This window comes from Desmodus rotundus, chromosome 13, assembly GCF_022682495.2.
Source record: "Desmodus rotundus isolate HL8 chromosome 13, HLdesRot8A.1, whole genome shotgun sequence".
NCBI lineage: Eukaryota > Metazoa > Chordata > Mammalia > Chiroptera > Phyllostomidae > Desmodus > Desmodus rotundus.
The window spans coordinates 851,003-874,784 of record NC_071399.1 but is presented as its reverse complement, the minus strand read 5'-3'; the positions used below and the strand labels follow the sequence as shown (position 1 = coordinate 874,784).

General features: G+C 51.1%; 1 protein-coding gene across 1 annotated transcript in view; it reads left to right on the top strand.

Annotated features, from left to right (window-relative positions):
- Nucleotides 1–23,782, top strand: part of CSMD1 (CUB and Sushi multiple domains 1) — a 1,050,215-nt gene that overhangs the window by 933,089 nt on the left and 93,344 nt on the right. The window contains exons 29-37 of the mRNA XM_053916503.2: nt 1,664–1,851; nt 5,997–6,191; nt 8,924–9,040; nt 11,145–11,258; nt 12,635–12,730; nt 17,289–17,492; nt 18,360–18,484; nt 18,813–18,909; nt 19,589–19,693. Of these exons, the coding sequence (XP_053772478.1) occupies nt 1,664–1,851; nt 5,997–6,191; nt 8,924–9,040; nt 11,145–11,258; nt 12,635–12,730; nt 17,289–17,492; nt 18,360–18,484; nt 18,813–18,909; nt 19,589–19,693 (1,241 nt within the window). The remainder of the gene's footprint in view (nt 1–1,663; nt 1,852–5,996; nt 6,192–8,923; nt 9,041–11,144; nt 11,259–12,634; nt 12,731–17,288; nt 17,493–18,359; nt 18,485–18,812; nt 18,910–19,588; nt 19,694–23,782) is intronic.

Here is a 23,782-nt window from a genome sequence, read left to right as displayed (position 1 = left end):
GCTGGAGAAACAGCCTAAAAAAACGTTTACAGCTTTCTTCAGTGAATATACAGCCGGGCGTCCCCCCCACCCCGTTATCCACGGTTTTGCTCTACGCATTTTCTATTACCTGTGGTCCACCAAGGTTTGAAGATACTAAAGGGAAAATTCCAGAACTAAACAATTCAAGGCTGTAAGCTGTGCGCCTTCTTGCCTCTCTGAGTTGCTCCTCATTAAATCCCAGGCCTTCCATTCTGCTCCGCCCAGGACTTTCTGTCCAGGTCTCCTCCGGGCAGATGCTCTCCCCCACCCCAGTCCCTGAGTAGCCCCCTCTCTCCGTGGGCGGTGACAGAGAGACACCACAGTCCCACAGCTCTGATTACAGTGTATTGTCATGCTGGTTCCATTTTATTGTCACGTACTGTTCTCAGACTCTTACCCCGCCCACTTGCTGTGTTACATGTTTTTGGAGAAATGAGTGTGCAGGGAAAATCAGTATAAAGAGGGTCCAGTACCAGCCCTGGCCTCAGGCGTCACTGGGGGTCTTGGAACGCATCCCTGGGAATAAGGGGGTCTCCTGATTCAGGGGCCTCCTGGGAGACAGCACAGCCTGACATAGGGCAGTGGCGGCGTGCAGGAGGGCTGGGGGTACCAGTGTGGGGTCCCCTGGGGTCCCCACAGGACGCTTCCTTCAGGACACCAGCAGCAGGTTGGGGGGACCTTTCATACGCATTTTATCACTTGAATTTCCAGATAAACGGCCTGTGAGTCTGACAACTCCGGACCCTTCCTCCTGCTCACCAGCTGAGGAGCGAGGAGTGAGGGGCCGGGGGGCGCACACAGGCCTGGATTAGAGAAGGGGGAACGGAGCGGGGAGGCCCCGGAACATGCTGTAGATGCCTGTCTGGTTGGTTTGTTCTGCTCACAGTGAGCTTGCAGCATCTGAACCCGCTCAGCCTTCCGCCTGGGAGCGCACATGTGTGTGAAGCTCCCAGACTCGGCGCAGCCTCGCATCGGCCGTGGCAGGGACACGTAAAGCCACCTCCCTCTGGAGAGCATGGGGCTCTAATTGTCAGGCTCTGTGGGGAAGGCCGGGACGTTAGTATTCAAGGAGAGAGAGAGGCCGAGCAAGAAACAGAGAGAGTGGGAAAGAGAAACTGAGACCACCCCGGCGCAGTGGCGTGGTGAGACACTTCTGCGCTCGGTTCCCTTGTAGAAACCACTGACACTGGCCAAGGTTTCCGAGCGAGGAGCGCTAACTACATTTTCAAAGTACAAGCAGCACGAAGAACTCTCTTTAAAACTTTAGGAGAAGTCAGTACGACCGATGGTACATATTTCCGAAACTAAGTGTTCACGTAATTACCAGTTATCAGTGGTAATTCACCCTCCTGCGTCCAGGGAAGGGACACTCTCTCTGTGTTACTGGGGTTCATTTCCTTACAGGGATCGTTCAAATTGATCGGTTTTCAATATGATAGTCACATAAACTGTGAGTAGCACGTGTTACAGTTGACACCTGTTACAGTTACTCCTGCTTTGACATTGTAATCACATGTAACGTTCGGAGTGCTCTAACTTTTAAATGTGACACCGAAGCAAGCATGCCCACCAGGGGCTGGCACCGCCGTTTGGGGCCGGAAGGGGGGCGGCTTGCCGGTGCCTGACCGCCCTGTCTTTGCAGCTTCAACATGGAGCCCAGCTACGACTTCCTGCACGTGTACGAGGGCGCCGACTCCAACAGCCCGCTGATCGGCAGCTTCCAGGGCGCCCAGGCCCCCGACAGGATCGAGAGCAGCGGCAACAGCCTCTTCCTGGCGTTCCGGAGCGACGCCTCCGTGGGCCTGTCGGGCTTCGCCATCGAATTTAAAGGTACCGTGACCGGCGCTGGCGTGGACGTGCATCCCCGTCGGGGTGGTTTGCGTTGTTCGTGTTGTGTTATGAAGCCTCACTGCCTGCGTCACACATGACACGCTGACGTCTGCCTGTCCGTCTGGGGCAGGGTGTCCGACCTCTGCCGTGGGGACGGAAATCCAGACCCAGTGCCCCCTCGCTGAGGGAGAACAGATGCGGAAACTGTTGCTCAAATCCATGGCCGTTTACAAATAAAATGTGATACGTGCAGCAGAGTGTAACACTTAGGGATGATCTTAGGAAGTGTTTTAACAGCTTCTACTTTGTTTCTTTCAGTCAACTCGGTTTAAGTACATCGACCACCTTGGTCTTTCCTCAGTATTTTCCCGCACGAAACACCCTGGGTGTCGGGTGGTGAGGACTCCGGCCGGGCACAGCTGGTTCCCTGGTCACCAGACCACCTGGGACCCACCTGGCCCTGTCCGTCACACCCAGAGGCAGCAGACAGGCAGATGCCCACAAAATGCACCCGACCTGAGCATTTTCCTCTTGGATCCATGAAAACAAATTATTCCTGTTCAAACCCATTTCTCATAAGAACAAAGAAAAGGCAAAGAATCAGAAAGAGGGACTTAACAAAATACCAGTGAGAGCTTTACTAAAAATAGGTACTTTTACTGAAACTCTTGGATTAGTTATTAGTTATTAGACATTTAAAATAAATGTTCCATCTCTCTTAACTCTTCAACGGACTTGTCTTTCTCTATCTGGTTTTAAGTAGAAAATTAATCTATTTTCCCCCAAAGAGCAAACTCTACAAACGGGGGGACCTTTATGAAAAGCAGCATAAAATGTGGCGACCAGCAGTCAGAGGGTCTCTGTGCTGTTGGACGGGGTCTCGGACGTCGCTGAGCAGTGAGCGAGAACGCCGTTCCCAGGCGGACGTGTCCACGACAGCGCCATTTGTAGTGAGAGGGGAAAAGGAAGAACGCACTTCATCTGCACGTGGAGGGGGACACACCGTGACCGCTGCCCGCTAGGCTGGCCTGCGTGCCCCGTGGACCTCCGTGGAAGAGTGGGCGGCCGGAGCATCCCGGCCTTGCTCGTGGAAAAGAGGAAGAGCTGCCCTTCTGTTTGCGGGCTTCCTTTCGTGACCAGGTAGCCGTCCAATCAGGCACTACAGCACTTCACGGTTTAAAGTGTGCCCGGGGGCATCTGTGACAGAACAGAACACACCCACGGGGGACAAGGAGGCACGGCAGTGACAACGATTCGAGTCCGTCGGGGATGGGCCCCTGCACGTCCAGGGGCAGCGTCAGGGCCCCCTCTCCATCACCACGCAAGGCGGATAGAGCGTCAGGTGCCCCTGCCAAGCAAGGATCGGGGGACCTGGCACAGTCACCCTGCTGGGCCCCCCATGCGGGCCCCCAAGGGGTCCCAAAGCAGCAGGGACACGAACACCAGCAAAACGAGCAGTGCTGTGAAGCCATCCCATTAGCAAGGGTGACAAGCTGGGAGAAAGATGTCCCTGTGATTAATCACCTGCACAGACAGCTGGGTAAATGGCGCCAGAGGCTTGGGTGCCCTTCATTTCAGGGCGAGTTAAACACCTGCCGTCAGCGGTCGAGCTTAGCGACATGGAGCAGAAGATGGTATAGGTGGGACTTAACCCAACAGAAAACTAACCAGAGGCTGATCACAAAACAGACGACCCACGAGGCTGACAAGGGGACAGCCATGGGCTGCAGGCGTCTGCCGAGAACTTTTCACTCTTTTACAAGAAGACAAACGTGCCCGGCAAGCACTTGGATTGCCAGGCGCTCAGAGCACCTTGCGGGCGACAGAGAAGACCCCGGCCTTCCCTGGGGGCAGCTGTGCCCGTTTGTCCCTTCACGTTGAAGGGAGGTGTCCTGGGTCCTCTATGGGCTTGGAGGCAGCTACAGAGGACCATCACAATGTCACCTCCCCTTTGAAATAGCCACGTGGGTCTGCAGCAGAGCGATCGGAGAGACCCCACACAAAACCCACCGATGGCCGAGACACAGAGTCCGCAGAGGGTGTCGAATTATTGCATGTGAACATGCCACTGTGCATGCAGGTTATATGAGTGATATGATCTGTTGGTTGATACAATTTATTTGATTGCACGATGTACAAATATATCAATATCATAAATATGTAAATACTTATATGCACACATTTGCATGCATTTGTGTACTCTGGTTAAAATGGAACATGTGAAATATATATTATGTGATATTTATATATGTTGCATTTTAACCAAAGCATGCAGGCAAACTGTGCAGTAGAACATGCTAACGGAAAAGCCAGCACCTGCCAAGGAGACTCTGCCTGGCCAACGCTGACCGATTGTCACAGAGATGATGGGAAATGAGGAGTCACAACAGCAAACAGGCCTGTTTCTCTTCCCTGTGGTCACCCCCGCCCCACCACGTCTGGGCTGTTTCCCCTTCTCTGCGTTATCTAGTCCTCGGAGCAGGGGGCGGTGGAAGGTTCTCCAAACTCCTGCCTGCCACCTCCCAGGGCGGCCGCTGTCCCAGCGAACACGGTCAACATCGATCACCGTCAAAAAATGAAATAAAATCCTGCCTCCCCCTTACACTTTCCAGAGATGCTTAGCCATACGGCGCCCCTGGGTTCTCTACCCGCAGTGGAGGAACGGGCGCACGTAAGCTTTCTGCGGGAGTAAGGCTGTCAGTCCCAAAGGAAAGAGCAGAAACTTTTTGTTTTATCCACTGAAGTTATTCTCAAGCCTACAGTGGAATCACTAACCCCATGCTCACACGTGCACACACACACACGCGTGCTGAGTGGCATTTTATTAACTGTAAAACACGAGGAGGAACATTTCAGGGAACTTCTGTATTGACCACACGAAGACCGTGAAATTCCCTGCCACAGGCTTCTGATGCTGCGAGGAACTTGATGATGGAGCGAGGAATGTTGAGAAGCAAAGACGAAACGCAGTTCAAACGATGAGATTGCACGCAACACGGAGACACAGACGTCTTTTCCGAGTGGGGGTGTTTGGGGAGGTCTGTTGAAGGAGGACAGGGAACGTATTCCGTCTACCAGAGGGGAACTGGGCTTAACTTCACCGCAACAAGAGTCTGAGAAAAAAATAAAGACGATTTCGTATTTATATTTGGGAAAAGAGAGGTTTTCGGTAACTCTTGTTCAGTGGATCCACAGGTGGGCAGGTCTCTGCGGTGTTTTTTTTAAGTTATGTAATTTTTCCGCAGTTGGTTCAGACTCTCAGGTGTGGAGTGGGTGGGACCCCGAGCGGACTGCGCAGAGGGGAGCACGCACTGTGCGCATGCTCAGGGCCTGCCCAATGCGCACCGGCCCTGCCGCTGTGGGGACGCAGGTGGCAGAGTCCGCGCATCCAGGCGCAGGGCTTGGCACGTACAGGCCGGTGAAGCGCTGTTCCTGCTCAGGCTGGAGCACACATGGACTTGGAGAGGGCCGCAGAAGCCAGAGCCTCTTTCCCTGTTGTCTTATCAGTCCATCCACGCGCCTCACACAGCCAGCCACGGGTCCCCCGGTACCGGGGTTTGAGTGCGAAAGTCGGAAAAGGAACCTCAGGTTCTCCAAAATCAGTTTCTTTGGCTCAGCACTAAAATCTGTGGTCAAAAAAGGAATAGATGTACAAAAATATACGCAGAAGAAAGCAGTTCCATAGCAATTCGGTAGGAAAATGTAATTTGAAAACTTAGAAATACAATTTCATTAAGAGTTTTTCCTATTTTTCTATGACATATCATTACTAATTTTAAGCATATTTTACTGATTATGCTCCTACAGTCCCATTTCCCCCCTTTCTCCCCCTCCGCCAGCATCCCCCACCTTAGTTCATGTCCATGGGTCGTACACATAAGTTCTTTGGCTTCTCCATCCCCTATACCATTCTTAATTGGATAATTAGTAACTTGGTGATTATTGCTAGTGTATGCAGTTATTAACTTGATCATTAATGAACAACCCGGTCATCGGCCAATTGGTAAATATTTGTTGAGCATTTCTCAAATGCTGGGCCCCATTCTAGGCGCTAAAAACATAAATAGATAAGCAACCAGACAACCGCACACACACAAAACTTGAGATGCCGGATCTCACGGAGCTCGCGCTCGTTCCTTCTGCAGAGAAACCCCGGGAGGCCTGCTTCGACCCTGGAAACATCATGAACGGGACGAGAGTCGGGACGGATTTCAAACTGGGCTCCACCGTGACCTACCAGTGTGACCCTGGCTACACCATCGTGGACCCCTCGTCCATCACGTGCGTGATCGGAGCGGACGGGAAGCCGGCCTGGGACCGGGTCCTGCCGTCCTGCAGCGGTACGTGCACTGGTCCTGACTGTGGGGCCCTTGACTCGGAGTCCGAGCTCGTTTGTAGACGGCTCCCCACTGCCCCCTGTAGGCTGCGGTTGGGATCGCTCACAGAGCTAGGGGGGTGGTACCTGTGCGGTGTCCCTCCATCCTTTACGTAGTAGCCAGGCTCTGAGCCTGCCTCCCAGGTCCTGAGGGGAGGGGTGCTCTTCCCTTGCTGCACCATGGTTCTGTGTCACCCGGGCCTGGCCCGCAGGGGAGGCACCAGGTAACCGCCTGCAGGTGTGCTCGCTGTCGCTGTCTCTGTGTCTCCTCCTCTCTCTCTGCTTCGACATATTAAGTGCACACGTGTACGTGCACACATGTGGCAGTAAAATTAATGTGTCGCTGCCCCCACATATCAGCAGTTTCTAATTCACTATATAGACAATAAATTAATAAAAGAGCCTATTTAAAGGGAAGGTCCACCTTCGAGAAGAGACCCGTCTCATCTCCCACAATGGACGTCAGACCACAGTGGGAGATGCGCTGACCGGAGAGGCAGGCGTACATTTCTGGGTCGCTGGCTGCCGTCCAGTTGGTGGCTTCGTGGGCGTCTCCACGGACAAAGGTCCTCCAGCCAGGGACATGCCCCCTTCACCGTGTAGGCTGCGCACGGAAAAGAGGACCGTAAACCCCCTGGTCTGGCAGGAACGTTGACCCCAAGGTTACTCTGGGGTAAATTCAAGGGTGGGCATAGTTAGAGAGAATAGCTCACAAGCGAATGTCACTTTCCTGTCCTGTGGGTAGCTCACGGGGTCACAAACCAAACCAGACGAGCCGATGGCCCTCGTATGTTCTGCTACTTCCATTTCTCGGTTTGTCTGATGACCCTGAGGGGCCCAAGCCAAGGACCCGTCTGCCGGGCGCTGGCCCTGGTTTCCCAGGTAGAGGAAGAACTCCAGACCCAACGTGTTTCTAGAGGACATTAGTCAATCAGGGAACGGGCAAAAACTGCCCCCTGCTAAGTCTTCCTAGTCTTCCGCATTCCACCCTGTAGAGGTAGAAACAGGGACGTAGCTGTGGATGCTTCCCAGGTTGCAGAGGGATGGAGGAGCAAGGACCGTTGGCAGAGGACGTGAAGACGCCGCACCCCGAGCGTGCAATGTTTACGTGGCTTCTCACTAAGGCCCGAACTGGCCGTGAGGTGTGGGTCAGCCACATATAAACCCTCTTCTGCTGAGGGTTAGAAGAACATCTGGATGTTCGTTACATTGACTTCACAATCACAGTCGTCACAGTACAGGGTACATCCCGGGGGTGTCCTCGTCACAGACCTGTCCCTCTCCGGCGCGTTGCGCAGGACGGGGCCCCGCACATGTCAGCCGGGGGAACCACGGAGAGGCTGCAGCCCGAGCCCGTGGGCCCCCGCTCCTCCGGGCCAGAGGGACGCTGATGTCTGCCCAACAGACTCCTCGGGCGTTATCGTAACAACCCCGTAAAAATTCCCACATGGAAGACACACCCAGAAAATCCACGTGTATATTAAATCATAACTTATATTAGTTATTTTTTAATATGAATGTCCTTTAGCAATACCCCAATAATCTCATAGGTTTGGAAGGGCCTGAGAAACATTATTTATCTTAAATTACTAAAAAGTAACCTAAAGCTCCTGTTACTCTATTATTGTTATTTCTTATAGTTGAAATTCTGAAAATCACGTTTTATGTATGTAAATTACTCTTTAAGTAATACACACATGCACACACATAAAAAGGGAAATATACGTGTGTTATATATTTAAATCTATATTAAACATATGCATATCATATGTAAATGAATGTATATGTAAATAGTAGTACCTGTATAAAAAGGAAAGTGATAAAGGAATTTCGTGAATTTGTGGCTCTAGACAGTGCGTTATTTTCGCATTTAAACCCCAGTTATGAAGGCCAGTTTGTGAATCGGTGCTTCTCTCCGTCTGTCCAATAAAAATGCCAAACAATGACGAATTCAAGTTGTCGTGTTAGCCGGTTTAGGAGTTGATAAAACAAACAAATTTTAATCTTTCTTTTCTGGGTTTCATAACTGAAAATAAAGGCACACACTCACTCACACACCCACTCACACACACACACACAGCTCTGTCTGTAATAATCACCCCACCTTCGTATCTGCCCTAATTTTCTAGGTTTTGGTTGCTTCAGCTTTAAATCGAACTTTTAGAGACACCCCTGAGACATTAGCAAGTTGCTCTTGTACCAAATCTATGAGATCGAAAGTTTAAACAACAGAAAAACTATAAAGAAAACTTCTTACTTTTAGTCACAGTAACATAAAAACAGTACAAAACTGAAGTAATCTGCGTGTCTCTTAAGTTAATGTCATGACTGGCATCATCCACCTGTGTCCGTGAGACTTTGGAATAACTTAATGATTTGTCTTTGTTGAGCCTGTTACTATTATCAGCATTATTATTATTAAAGCTGTTTTCCTGATTATTTTAGCACGTCCAAGAAAGGCCTTCAAACCACATTCTATGCTCCTGCTACATTATCTCACTTTTGTTTTATCCTCATAAATCTTTTTCTTTCCCTTTTGCTTTGAGCAGCAAAGTGAAATCGCTTTTGGACGTTCACACTCTGCTGAGTATTCAGGTGACCCCAGCACCCTGCTCCCCCCTCGGTCCCTGTTGCCGCTGCCCCTGCCCTGGCCACTCACGTTGCTGCGGTTGCTAACACTGGTGGCTCCCCTTCCAGCTCCGTGCGGAGGCCAGTACAGCGGGGCCGAGGGCGTGGTGCTGTCTCCCAGCTACCCCCGGAACTACACAGCCGGCCAGGTGTGCCTCTACTCCATCACAGTGCCGGAGGAGTTCGGTAAGGTTTCTTCCTGTGTATGAACTCGTTGTCCTATCTGTCGGTGTTCACTTGTCTGTTACTTTACAGCTACCCCAGCTGTGGACAGAATAAACCGACAAGAAGACGAGCCGTGTAGAGAGGCAGGTTTCCCGGCCCATCCCACACAGGACCCAGCTCCATCTTCTTATCTCTGGGACCTGAACCGCTCCCCTGTCCTCCTAGGATTCTGGCCCCGAATAATCAGAGAGAACAGGGCTGGCTTTCTTCTTATTTTGGCTACAAAGCACCTTTTTAGTCAGTTGTGTCCAGGGGTAAGGGAGGGCCGCAGAGCCGTGTGGGTCAGGGACACCGTCGTGTGACCCTGAGGGACGTCCCCAGGTCAGGGAGCACACGTGTGAGTGATCAGAGATGGAAAGGCCGGCCGAGGCCCATCTAGCCCCGGAAACCGGGCTTCCTGAGCTTCCCTCCTGAACTTTGCTTCTGACCTGAGCCCGAGCCAGTTTTCCCGAGGGGCTGTGTTTCCAGAAGGGTCTCCAGGGAGGCCCATGAGTGGGGAGCTCAGTGCTGGACGCTGGTGTCTCTACCCGCCCTGCTGAGCAGGACAACGTCCTTTGTGCGGCCACCTTTCCCAGAGCCAACCAGGTAGTAGGTTTCGTAATTGTATCGACTAGTGCTTTTTTCCAATAGTAAAACTAAAGTCCTACATCGTCTGGCTTTTTCTTCATGCGCAAGTTAGCAGCCACCTCCTCACAGAAATAAAGCAGATAAAGATTCTAATGTCAGAGTCCATTTGAGGAAAAACATTTTTTAAAATTCAATCCTGTGGCAAGAACATCAATTGCTGGGCAAGAAACTGGCTTATGGGAGAAATCAAACAATTTCTGTGAAGTTCTGTTATTTATTATTTATAGTCTATCATTTTAGTTTATTCTAAAATTTTATTGAGTTGGCACAGCACAGTTACGATTTTTCAGCAGAAAAACTCACACCCCCTCCTACATATTGATCAGACTTCCCAATCTAAAATGCGCAGTGACATAAATGTATAGGACATTTTTGATGAAAATCTATGCTGTCTTAGCTTTTATTTTTTCCCCTTTTTCCTTATTCTCTCCTGGGGAATGAATCAATTCAACAGTTGTGCTAAGTGTCAAGATGGATGAAATGCTGTCCACACCCCGGAGGTGCCACTGAATCCGGGGAGATGGGGTGGCGGTCACTGGGGAAGTGACAGCTAGGACAGGTCTTTAGGTGCCAGAAATATCACCCTTGTTCACCCAAAAGCCTCACCAAAGCGTCCTTCCTAAAACAAAGATCGGGCCACGCAGACCCCTTGGTGAGCACGGTTCACTGGTGCCTTCGCCCACAGAGAGGACCCCGGGTTTCCATCCGGCCTCAGAGGAGAGACGGGAAAGGAAGAAACTGTGTAAGCGAGAACCTTGCAAAACTCAGGGTTTCCCCTCCCCGTGATGCTTGTTCAGAGTGCTCCATCACTGGGACCGCTGCCCTGGCCCCGTGCGCCCTTAGGTCTTCACATGCACGGGTGCTTGTGTTCTATCGCACGTGCACGGAAATGAGTGTGCGACAGAGCATGTGCCTCGGGAATCGGTGCTAAACCCCAGGTTTCTGTGACCCCGGCACGGCTCTGTCTGGTGCTGGTCTCAGCACCCATGTCGACTGGGTGTGCCGCGGGGGAGTCTGCAGCTGCGGTGCCCTCGGCGGAGGGGTGTTCTTGCAACTCCTCAACCAGGAAGGTGAACAAAGTGCCCAGTGCGGTGGCAAGAAATGGTTTCTACCCATGTGGCTGAGTCCGCACTGACCCTGCAGGGAACTCACGTGAATTGGGCATAAACATACTCAGAGCTGAAGAATCTCTGATTCCGCACTGAATTGGTGTGCTTTCCAAACCAGGCAGTGTCCTGCTCGCTGGGCTGGCTCCTCGGGCCCTAGACTAAATGGAGTGGTTTCCCTGAACAGTTTCAGAAAGCACAGAAAAGAAGTTCGTTATTTTTTCCTGGGGTCTTAGGACCGTGTCCTTTTGGAGGAATGAGTCAGTGTGCAGTTCAGGCAAAACCCCCGTCTCCCCCCTTTTAAGCCTGTCGCCCCCGCCTTCCCCTCGCAGTGGTGTTCGGGCAGTTCGCCTCCTTCCAGACGGCGCTGAGCGACGTGGCGGAGCTGTTCGACGGGGCCCACCCGCGGGCCAGGCTGCTCAGCTCGCTGTCCGGCTCTCACTCCGGTAACGCTGCCAAAGCCTCTGGCCTCCGTTGCATTTCGATAGTGCGAGCGGGGAATTTTTAGTGTTGTGGGGGGCGGGGCGGGGAGCAATTTAACAATCTCTGAATGTGTTTGTTTAGTAAAACCTTACCTTGGATATAAAATTTCAAATGCACTTTAGCCCATATGAAAAAACGACGTGCTTCTATCATTTTTCTTGCTAAGACTATGAAAAACGTAATGTCCATCTCAATACAGATGGAGAGAACCAGAAAGGGGAATGAGTTTTGTGTGTTTATTTTCTATCCTGCCTGTTGGATCTCCTGCCTGGAGCTGAACAGGACTGGCATTGTGGTCTCCGCCATTTGAGCCCTGTGCAGGTGTGCAGAGCCACCGCGCCCACACGTGTGTGCAGTACATGTGTTTACACACGTGCACCCACGTGTGTCTGCGTGTCAGCAGATCGGGGGCTTCACGAAACACGGGATGCTCCTGCACAACTGATTGTCACTCCACACGTTCCCTGCACGGGACGTTTTTGCGTCTGTCCCTGTGAAACAACTCGAGCAGCACATGCCATAGCTGCTCTGCTCTGAGCGGCGTTCCGAGGGGTGACTGGCACGTGGCGTGCTCGTCTCGGCCCTCGCGACCTCACGCCTGTCTGTGGCAGCACCGCTGCGGCCTATCGGCCACCAGAGCTCAGGGAAGTCCTCTGTGTGCATCACTGGCCACGGCCACCTGAGGTCAAGGGCTGGCGAGGGCTAACAGTTTTCACTGTTACTAACCAACCACCTCAAGACCCGAGTCTTGGTCATTTCTCCGTATCCAAAGATGGGGGCCCAGACGGCCTCAGAGGACACGCGTGTAAAACGTGGACCCGTATTGAAAACCCACCTCTGGGGGGCCCGGCAGCGACCACTCACTTGGGCATGGTACCTGCCCTTTAGTCAGAAGGTGGGGAAAAAGTGTGCTTCATGAGGTTTTTTCCTAAATCCTTTAATTTTTTAAACCAGCTTTGGATTCAGAGACACTTTGTTAAGTTTAAGTAAAATCTGAGCACGTAATTATCAGGTGGTGTTGATTCTGCCTGTGATTCACCCAATCCTCCTATTTCCCACCTTCTGGGCTAGTCAGCCTGGTGTCCGCAATGCTTTCTCCAAGGAAAGCAAGAGTGTGACCGCGGTTAAAATGTTATAGTAGAACAAACATGCAAGAACAGAACTTTCACGTCGTCATGGAAACAGTGGGTTTGTCCTAAACCCAAAGTGCAGCTCTGTGAGCGTTCAAAAGCCACGTGTCAAATTCCAAGTTGGTCATTGTTTTCTGAAATACAGTTGCCCCCCGCAGTGCGGTGCACTGTGTGGGTCCGTCCTGGTGCAAGCTCTGTTTCTTCCCCAGGGGAGACCCTGCCTTTGGCGACGTCGAATCAAATTCTGCTCCGGTTCAGCGCCAAGAGCGGGGCATCTGCCCGCGGTTTCCACTTCGTGTATCAAGGTAAATTCTGCGGCCGCGCGGGGCCCGCCCGATCCTCCTGCCGTCCACCACCATCCTGGGGGAAGTTTTGAAAGTGCCCGGTTGCATTTTTAGGTGTTTAAGAAATTGAGGGTGTTCATTTGTTTATAGTACAATAATAAGAACATTAAAATTTTTAGTTTTTTATTTCTTTTTATTCAGTTACAATTGTCTGCATTTTCTCCCCTTCCCTCCACCCCACCCCAGCCAGTCCCACCTCCCTCCCCCACCTCTACCCTCCCCCTTGATTTTGTCCTTGTGTCCTTTATAGTAGCTCCTATAGACCCTTCTCCTCACTGTCCCCTCCCCACTCCCCCCTGGCTATTGTTAGATTTTTCTTAATTTCAATGTCTCTGGTTATATTTTGTTTGCTTTTTTCTTTTGTTGATTATGTTCCAGTTAAAAGTGAGATCATATGGTGTTTGTCCCTCACCACCTGGCTTATTTCACTTAGCATAATGCTCTCCAGTTCCATCCATGCCATTGCAAAGGGTATAAGCTCCTTCTTTCTCTCTGCTGCGTAGAATTCCATTGTGTAAATGTACCTGCTGGGATTATACCCTAAGAACCCTGAAACACCAACCCAAAGAACCTATGCACCCCAATGTTCACAGCAGCACAATTTACAATAGCCAAGTACTGGAAGCAACCTAAGTGCCCATCAGCAAATGAGTGATTCAAAAAATTTTTAGTTTTAACAAACATCTGTTTGAACTACAAAGACAAAATATCACCTCGTTTATCTGACACAGGCAGGAAGCACATGTCAATCAAGTTATTTTTATGTAGCCCTTCACATTTTGCAAAACAGTTTCAAATGCATTGTAGTGTATCTAATTAAGAAAAATGTTTCATAAAAGTTTAGATTTTAGTAACTGTTTTAAGGAAATGCTCATAAAATAAGTTATCCATTTCCAAATCTCACTGCAAAAACTGATTGAAAAGACAATTTCACAAAACCAAACAAAATATCCCTGCATCTGTCACTCTATAAATACCTATTTTATTTTGTTTGTATTCTATTAACTTGTCAGATTTCAGCACTTTCTATTTATGTTTGAGTTTGGAGCCTATGCAGCAGCAAGCTAGAGATACCTCGAAGTTCCTGAGAAACGAGGGCTTTTTCCTGTGGACCATTCGCTCGTGTTGTGCGTGTTCGTCCGTGAACGCGGGTGGCGGCGTGTAACCGGCTCACGCGCGCCCTTTTGGAGGTGCGGGCGGGTCTGTGTCTCTGCCGTGCAGGGCGGCACAGGCTGGGATCTGGGAGATGCCGTCCCCTCCAGAGTCGAGCTGAGTCTTCCGAATCGGAAGCAGCACCCTGCTGTTTTCGGTCCCCGTTTTGCTCGAGGCTGGAAACTCTAGGCTGCTCTCCCATGTCTCCCCCGGAGCGGAGGGGAGGCCCGCCCTAGCAGCGGCCTCTTCTCTGTGGTGAACACGGTCCAGGAAACCGAGCGACAACATCGTGGGTTCCAGGGTGCTGTGGGGGATAACAAGCTCTCACCTCACTTGTATGTCTCGTGACCGCCCCCTGCGGGTCCACGCCCTGCACATCGCCCACTGGAAACACCTGTCTGCTTTCAGCGGTCGGGTGATCTGGATGGAACAGCGAGTGAGGGGGCTGCGAGAGGCCCTCGGGAGGAAAGCTCCTCCGATCCAGCAGCTGCTGGAATGAAGATGGATGGAAACCAGTTACGTTGCTCTACATGACGCCTTTGGTTACACTGGAAACAGCAAACCCCATATTTCCAAAGCAGACAGTTCTGGCAACTCACACCTTATCCCTCCTAACTTTCTAAAAATAAGTTCGATATTACCCTTTGCAAAAGCCGATTTGCAAACCGAAGTTGGTGAGACATGAACAACCTGGACCATTTGGTTTAAGCTTTCATCCTGGAAAATCTCAGATTTCAAGTTCCCGACGTCACCTGCCTTGAGAACAGGTATCCTTTGAGAGTGTTTTTATTTTTTTAAATAAAGATTAGAAAATCAGTCAGATCATGATATAAAATATCTGAGCCAAACGACCCAACGTCTATCCTATTTTCAAATGCTACACTTCAAAGTCATCATTTTAAAACTTTCTTTCTGTAAAGTAACATATTAACATCGACATGGATAAGCCCCAGCAGCAGAAATAAAAGCCAGCGATGTAGAGATGGCCACGCTTCCCCGTCTTCAAGAACTGGTGATGACTCCGGCATCCTTGATATTTCATACAATCCAACACACCCTCTTTCCTTGCTGTGCGCCTGTTCTGAGTCTGTGCAAAAATGGATGGCTTTGTGTCAGAGCTAAACCCTTGGGGTGAAGAGCTGGGACTGTGAATGCAGGTAACAAATGACACAGGAGCACCGGGGGACGTTTCCAACACTCGTGAAAAGTTAAATCAAACATGCCTCCTGAAGGAGAGAGGTTTACGGGAGCCTGAAACCACCGTACAAAAACGTTCTGAGTAGGGCTTTCACCCACCGATACGGCTTCACCCTTTCACTTTATGACAGCTTGAAATTGCTGAGGGACTTGAGGAGCTTCGTGGTCACAAGACACCTCACCCTCATTAGCATAGGGCCCCGCACCAGGAGCTGGCAGAGATGGCAGAGACCCCAGTGAGGACCAAGGGAGTCAGGACGCCGAAAACCTGCAGGGGGCGCCGGTATCGCCATCACTTACTGCAACAGAATATCACAGTTAGTTCCTTTTCTTCAGAGGAACATACAACTCTGATGTCTCATTAATTCTTTAATTGTAGCTACGAGACAAGAGACAATGTTACTAACATTCGCCTTCTGATAGAAAATACTTCAATGCTGCCTTGAAATGTAGTTGAATCAAAATAATCTTCTGACTTCTTCAAATAAGATCGCTGCCTTACCAGAAGTTCCCACGTGGGGCCTGTCGTGGCCGGGGTCAGTTTACCACGGGAGGCCAGGGCATTTGGAGGAGCAGTGTGGAGACGGGGGGTGATCCCTGAAGACATGAGTCCGTGAGCGTGTCCCGGCGAGGGCTGTGCTCGCAAATGAAGAAATGTAGGGCCGAGAGGAACGGGATCGCAGATGTAAACGCAAACTGATTTTCGCCGCAGAGAACCAAGACCAGGTTTGCAGGTCCCCAGCTGCGCGCCTGCCTGGTCTGTTGGTCAGAGTCCATTTGCCAACCTCCTGGCCAATGAGGTACCTCCCAACCTGCACCCCCTGCCCTCTTCATGAACAGAAGACCCCCTGAGAGCTGGCGAATTCTTAGCTGCAGCCGGGCGGGGGGTACTTCCCCCACCACGCAACATGGAGACTCAGTGGCCGCTGCCCACCGCACAAACCCAGGACACTCCTGCCATCAGACAAGCGTGGGTCTCTCTCGCTGCATCTGTGGGGGCCGCACAGTGTGGAGAAGCCGGATGTCTCCACAGGGAGTACCAGCGGGGGCCACATGGGGGTCAGGCTGTGCTGGCTACTTTCGCTCGAGGACTGTCCAGGCAGTGGGTGGCCAGGCGTCTCAGTCTGTGTCAGGGGACCAAGGGACAGAGCGTGGACACAGCTGTGATTAGGAAATCGCTCATGTTAATGGGAAGAGCGGGACTCGGGTCTTTTCTGGGGTTTGCATAGATTCTCCGACAGTGCTGTGGTCAGTCCCGGACTCAGAGTGGGCTCAGAGGCCGTGTGTGGTCAGCAGGAGGACAAGTGGCCCAGCTCTCAGGCCTGGCAGCCACCAGGTGGCATGTGGCAGAGCTTCCCCAGTCGTCCTCACACCTGCAGGCTGAGTGACGCCCTCACCAGGAGGGGCTATTAAACTTGGCTTTTTGTTGCTTAATCTGTTTTTACCATTTCCAAACATACAATTAGGACATTAGATGTGTTTCTGAAAGTGTACATCTTCTCACTCAGTGTCGGGTGACCACCTAGGGAAGCGGGCTGTCTTCTCTGTCCCCAAACCTGCTCTCCCATCCCCACCTGCCACGTGCCGTGGGGAGCGGCCGGTCTGACGCCAGACCCCGGGGAAGGAGATGGACAGGCGGGTTGCTTCCGTCACTCGGCTGTCGCGAGCGAATAACGCTGTAATGAACATGCTCTGTGGGCCCGATTTCTGTTATTTTGGGTAAATAACCAGAAGGGGGTTGCTGGGGGTTTTCGGTAGTTCTTTTTTCAGTTTCGTTACTGTTTTGCGACGACCGTATTGTAAGTAGTCCTTGATTGACAGCGGCTTTTCTCACTAGACTTTAAGGTCCTCGAAGATAAATAAGCCCAAGTTCTTAGTGAGGTCAATACCACTGGGTACTTAATTAATTAGTTCTAATTGCCCAAAGGTCACCGGATCCTCCTGGGCATTGATCCCCACCCTGCTGCCACGTGCCCCTGTCTCAAATGAGGTGGGAGGCCATCTGGGTGTCAGCGGGAGGGGGAGTGTGGGCGGGAATGTGCCCCCATCCCGCCCCTGGCCAGGGGTGGACGGCGTTATTAACTCTGTAGTCACTTAAACTCTGTGCCGGCTCGTCTGGGGTCTCTGTCCACGGAGAGGCCGATGCCCACCTTGTGTGCTTTGCCTGCAGCGGTGCCTCGGACCAGCGACACCCAGTGCAGCTCTGTCCCCGAGCCCAGATACGGCCGGAGAATCGGCTCCGAGTTTTCAGCGGGTTCGATCGTGCGGTTTGAGTGTAACCCCGGGTACCTGCTGCAGGGGTCCGCTGCCGTGCGCTGCCGGGCGGTGCCCAACGCGCTGGCCCAGTGGAACGACACCATCCCAAGCTGCGTAGGTAAGCGGGTGTCCCTGGTATTCCCTGCATGCGTGAGGCTGCTGGTCCCCACTGCCCCCGGGGCTAGGGCGCTGTCTGTCAGCTCCCCATAAATCGATCATGCTCCAGACCTGTTTAAGGAGTGGTTTTTGTTATTGGAAATCATTGAGCAGCAGCAAACCCTAAACATTATTGCTTCGTGAAAGCACACTCAGATTAATGTGTAGGAAACATGCGTTCTTCTCCATCCTTACTGAGAACCCCATCGACTCCCAAGCCCGGGCGTACAACACAGTTTCACTGGGGGGGAAAATCATCCTGCTGTCGCTTTGCGGAATGCCCTTCTCCCATGCGTGCGCTGGTGAGGTTTCCAAGGCACCAGGTTCACGCAGGCTGAATGGCCGTGACGTTGTGAGTCCTCGTTTACCCGCTGCGTTTGTGTGAGACCTGCCACACAGCCAGGGTCGGCCCTGGAAGTCACGGGCGCCTTTCAGCATCTCTCTCCCCTCTGCCTTTGCTCGTAAGCCGCACTCAAATCTTCTGGAGTTAGATGCAGGTCTGCACTTGGAAATGCACAGTCTGCAAAGCTCCTGAAGCGTGGCAGTGAATTCTCCTAAACAGGAGTCGCCGCGCAGACGCCCTTGGTAGGCACAGCGCCTCCCCAGAGGCTGTGACGAGGTTTCCTCACAAAGACGCAGCTCCCAGCTGAGCAGCACCGCACGGGACACTCACTCGTGTTGCTAACTTAAGAGAACAGGCTGCCATCCATTCAGAGCATCCCTGTGACGTTTCTCGTAGCAGTCACTCACACAGGCAGAGGACGCCCGGCACCAGCGGAGGGCGCCCTTCACTGCGCTTTACCTTCCCGGCGTCGGCTCTGTCTTCCAGTCCCCTGCAGCGGCAACTTCACCCAGCGGAGAGGCACGATCCTGTCGCCTGGGTACCCGGAGCCCTACGGCAACAGCCTGAACTGTGTGTGGAGAATCACCGTGAGCGAGGGCTCAGGGATCCAGGTGGGTCCGCCCCACCCACTTGGCGCCCACGGTGGGCGGGACTCAGCGCTGTGCACGGGGCTCTCGCTCACTTTTCCTTTTTTGAATCGTTTTTTTTAACCACATACACCGTGACCAGTGTCCCTTTTCTTATTATTTCTGCAAAGTGTCTCTCATCACGTTTGTGTATTGGAAATTAAAATAATAGATCCTCAGGACAAAATCTACCCAAAGAGCCCTTGGTGGACACCGTTGGATGTTTGGGCTTGCCTTCCCAGTCCCCACACGCTGGGTTTCGTGAGGGCCCCCTCGGCCCGGCTCCTTTTCACTGCGTCTCACTGTGGTGCAGATCCAGGTCCTCAGCTTCGCCACCGAGCAGAACTGGGACTCCCTAGAGATTTACGACGGCGGGGACCCCACCGCCCCGAGACTGGGCAGCTTCTCAGGTGAGATGCGCGCCCCCTCCTCCCTGCATCCCTGTGAGCCAGGGGTTTGAATGCCAACAAAGCAAACGGCCCGAGACTCCCAGGGGGCCACTCTCTCCGCCTCTCTCCTGCGGGTGCAGTAGATCCCCATGTAGGCAGCCTTCGAGCAGAGCGCCAGCAGTGGGAGAGAGAGACACTCTGTCTGTGACAAGCCGGGCAAATCCTTCTTCCAGCTCAGTGGGGATGTCACTCACTATGAGTCACACCGGGTAGAAAAGAGAAAGCTGTCAGGCACCAGCTCATGAAAAATGCATCAGGCCAGGTTCCCGCAGTCTGCCCCCCCCACCCCAGCCTTCCCAACACTGGCATGTTCAGATGGTGCCTCCTCTTTGCTCATGTCGAAAACAAGAAGGCCCATGAATGTATCGTTAAAAGGAAGCAAGGTGGTAAAACATAAGAATGAAGTATAGAAAGATGTCACATCTGCTGGGGGTGGGGCAGAGAGAGCGGGTGGCTTTTCACGGCCCCCAGAAAAAGGGGTGGGCTGCAGGTCCGAGAGTCAGAGCTGAGACTCAGGGTGAAGGCGTGGCCGTCAGAGGAGCGATGGGGGTTGGACATATAAACGCGTATCCCTGTATGTTTGATACCCAGAGGAGTAGTTGGGTGCAGGATGCTGAGCTCACCTTCTGCTTTCCTACAGGGACCACGGTGCCCGCCCTGCTGAACAGCTCGTCCAACCAGCTCTACCTGCACTTCCAGTCGGACATCAGCGTAGCCGCCGCCGGCTTCCACCTGGAGTATAAAAGTAAGGCCCCACGGGCACCCGCCCAGCAGGGCGGCGCTGGGGAGCTTCTTCCAGGAGAAGTAGCCCATCCTCTTGCACAGCAAAGTAAATACTGGTCTGAATCCGTGTCTCAGAGTTGAACGAAATCGGGCCGTGCAGAGTCCTCCTCTAGGAAATGTGTGCTATAAAAGACAAATGAATGGGGAAAGTGGATGTTAGTATCTAGAACAATTAGACGAAACAACGGCTTTCATTTCCGGTTGTTTGTATTAAAAGGCATAAAAAGTAACCTTTTATAATAGTACTGGTTTTCTTGTGATAGTAAATATTCCTATTAGCATCCAAAAAACATAGAAAATTGTAATTTCCCAACAGATTATGGTTCTACGCCCTTTTCATTTCTAACCTCTCGAGCTATTAGAATGAGGACCAGCAAAAGCGGCTGCCGTGCCGCCTGCATCTGCGTATTTTTCATTTTAATTGGAAGAAGGTATCACGAAGGAGCCGCTAACCTTTTAATAATGGATGCGAGACTGAGTTAATAGTCTGATGAATGGATGGCAAAGGTCAGGCCCACCAATCTTCCGAGGTGTTTGATTATGCAGGTGAACCCTGTAAAAGCAAAATCAGAATTCCCGATGAGAGTGAGGTTTATTTGGGGACGTGTTTTCAAGCACTAAAAACGCTTAATGCTGGTATTCATCTCCTTTAATAAGCAGTTGCAAATCGGCAAACACGTGGCTGAGCTGTAATAAGTGGTCCTGTGAATTGAGATAAACTGCGGGCTGGGGTGGAAGGTTTGCACGGCTCCAAAAGGCCAGATTTCCAGCTGATGATAAATGTTCCGCACCAGACACAAAGCATAGGGCTGTTTCCCCTCCCGAGTAAATTTCCCTACTTATTTGCAGGCATTTGTATGCAAGTTTGTGTCCGTTTGTTTGAATAGGACTACTTCGGTGACAGTGTAAGATGATACTGTGGATGTTATTTATGTGGGATGTGTCTGGAAAAGTTCCGCTCCTTTGATACATTGTGTGCACATTGTAGATAGGAAACTATAAAGCTGATTTGTGGCAGTGCTAATACTTTCACTAATATTTGTAGAAGTGTTAGAATTGATGAATCCTCTTATTTTTCCCTCTCAAAGTTATCTTGTGTCTTCTGGCTTTTCACGCACTTCTTAGGGAAAGAGCTTCCAGTAGAATAATGAGTCTGCAATTAGTACCACGCACTCTTATCCGCAGACTTGCAGGTCCGGCCGCAGAATTACCTGCCTCCCCTTCATTCCCAGCCAAGGTCCTTCCTTAGGAGAGAAGAGAAGGGACTTCTCACAGATGTGACTCATGTTCAAGAATCCAAGCTTGTTTCATTTTTTAGTGCATTTATTTACTTTTATTTGGCCAGATGTGACACTGTGTTTTTGTCTGTCCCTTTTTGCGTGGTTGTTTTCAGGCGCTAGCTCCACACTGGCAGTTCACATCGTCCCTCCCCTCCGTGGACTTTGCGAAGACCATTTCTCGGTTAGAATTCTCCGTGCCAGGGTTAAAACGTGGATTGGATAAAGTGTCTGTGGGATTAATCCGCCTCAGGTCGGCGTCACGCAGTGTGAGGACTGCCTAGCAAGCTGCCGAAACACGGCCCAATATTTGTAATCTGTTAACGTAGTTCCATGTCCACCTTTATGAGTGTGGCCCATCGGCAGGTCTCCAAACCCAGATTTCTCCCTGAAACTCTGTCCATGAATAGTAGTAAAATCCACAGCAGGCACGCACGCTGTGCCAGGTCTGCAGGGGTCATGGACGGTAACTCCTGTGTCCCCAGAGCAATCCCATGGGTGAGGTCTGCTCGGGTTTCAAAGGAGCAGGAACAGGAGGACTCGGGGTGTTTCTGGCAGCCCAGGTCTCAGTCACACTGCGGATAAGGGGCCGAGGGCAGACAGACACGCATGTGCCTCATCGTGAGGGATGTCCATTTCCCAGACCCCTGTGCACAGACCCCAAGACCCTGCTGCACCGGCTGTCCTAGCCGCTGAGTCCAGGGTGGCAGGTCCAGAGCCTGGGAGTCAGATCGGGCTGGTTTGGCCCTGACCCCAGAGCTGGTCCGGGATGGCCGCACCAGCTCTCACTGGGGAGTCCCCGAGTTCTCAGATGCAAGTGCGGATGAGGCTCCTATCAGGCCGCTGGTCCAAAGGAACCTTGCTAGGGTTTCTCCAATGAAAGACATGCCCTTGATTGGGAGGGCTGGACTGTAAAATGCTAATAAAAGCAAAGCGGTTCTCAGGAGGTCTGGCCTGATGTGAGTGATGCAGATTTTTGGTGAATTTGCACAATCATGCAGAAGCTGAAAGGTCGGCGCCTTGGAAGGTGAGGTGCCTCCCTCTGCCGCTGAGCCCTGCTGGGAATGAGGGCAGAAAGAATGTGCGTCCCTCCATCTCTGGGCTCTTCATTCAGAACAGCAACCAAAAAAAAAAAAAAAAAGTAAGCAAACGCCTGGGAGCCTCAGGTCAGAGACCTGTAGATACTCGTGATATTGGTTTATCCTGGAAAATGCAAATCAGACTAGAGCAGAGGAAATGGGGCTGCTGCTGGGGAGAGGCTGGTGGAGAGTCTTCCTGAATCAACAGGAAAAATACTACATGTAGGTGCATAAACATAAATATGTGTCTGTGTATTGATACATTAATATACGCATTACATTAACAGGAATGTACTGTTTCGACGTCTATGACATTTCACATAGGATACATGTGTATCGGCAGACAACGCCCCGGTCGCAGTGGGACCTGCTGGAAGGATCGCTCAGGAGGTGGAACACAGGGGTCCTGAGGGTCTGTTCTGATTCGTCCTCTTTGTCTTTCGTCAATTCTCCCCTCTTTTCCCGGCAGCTTTGGTTCCACTGTCTTATCATTGCTCCCGTCTCTGCCCACTATGGAGTTGACGCATTGGATAAAACTATTTAAAATGTTAACGGTCTCCCTAGAGTTTAAAACATAGCTCAGCTTACCTTCAAATGGCACTGTGGCTCTCTGTGTTTGCAACAACAACCTTATAAACGCATCTACTCCTAATTTCTCCTTTGCTTCTTTTCTGCCATATTGTTTCACCTTTTTATTTTCACTTGCTATAAAGCTCAAAACTGTTTTAACTATTTTTTCTGTGCTTTAGTCAGTATTCTTCAAAGCAATCAAAAATAAGAAACAAACATTTATATTTCATTTTATTTTAATCTTTTTCTTTGGGTAGACATTTTCTAAGTTTCTGTTTAATTTCTTTTTTTCTGTCTAACGAATGACCTTTAGCATTTCTTACAGGTCAGGTCTACTGGCAACAAATTCCCCCAGCTTTTTCTTTTCCTAAAGGTCATCATTTCGCCGTCAGTGCGGGAAGGCGTCTTTGCTGGGCACAGAAGTGTGGGTTGGAAGTTTCTCTGGTTTTAGCACATTAAAGATACCATTTCATTGTCTCCTCATATGTTAGTTTCCAACGACGAGCCAGCTGTAGCTCTTATGCACCAGCCCCTTCTCTCTGGCTTCCTTTAAGGTTCTTTATTAGCTTGTGCTTCCATCGGGTAGACCAGGCGGGGTCCGGGTGGATGCGTGTGTCTGCTGACGCGCACACACGGTTCCTCCTGCTGGGGTGCCCCAACCACCTTGGGTCTATGGCTTTGTATGTTTCGTCGCTTATGAGCAATTCTTGGCCAAATATTTATTTTGCCCCCTCCCTTTCCTGCTTCATCTGAGACCCGCCGCCTCCCCTGCGTGTCTGCTGCTGGTGGTGTTTCCTGACGCCGTTCCACAATTCCGTGTGCCCAGCCTGTGTTACTGGCTGCTTTCTCGGTGTGTTCCGGTTCGCGTAATTGTTGTTAACCTTTCTGCCAAGTCACCGAGTCTTTTCCCAGCCGTGTCAACGCTACTAATGAGCTCGTTAAGAGATCCTCCATCGCTGATGTTGGGTTTTCCCCCTAGAATTTCCATTTGACTCTTTTTACAATTACCGTCTCTCTGCAATAATTACTGCATCTCTTCATGCATGCTGCCCTTCCTCCTGGATCCTTTAACATATTTCTCATAGTTTATTTTATTGTAAAGATTTTATTTAGTTAGTTTTAGAG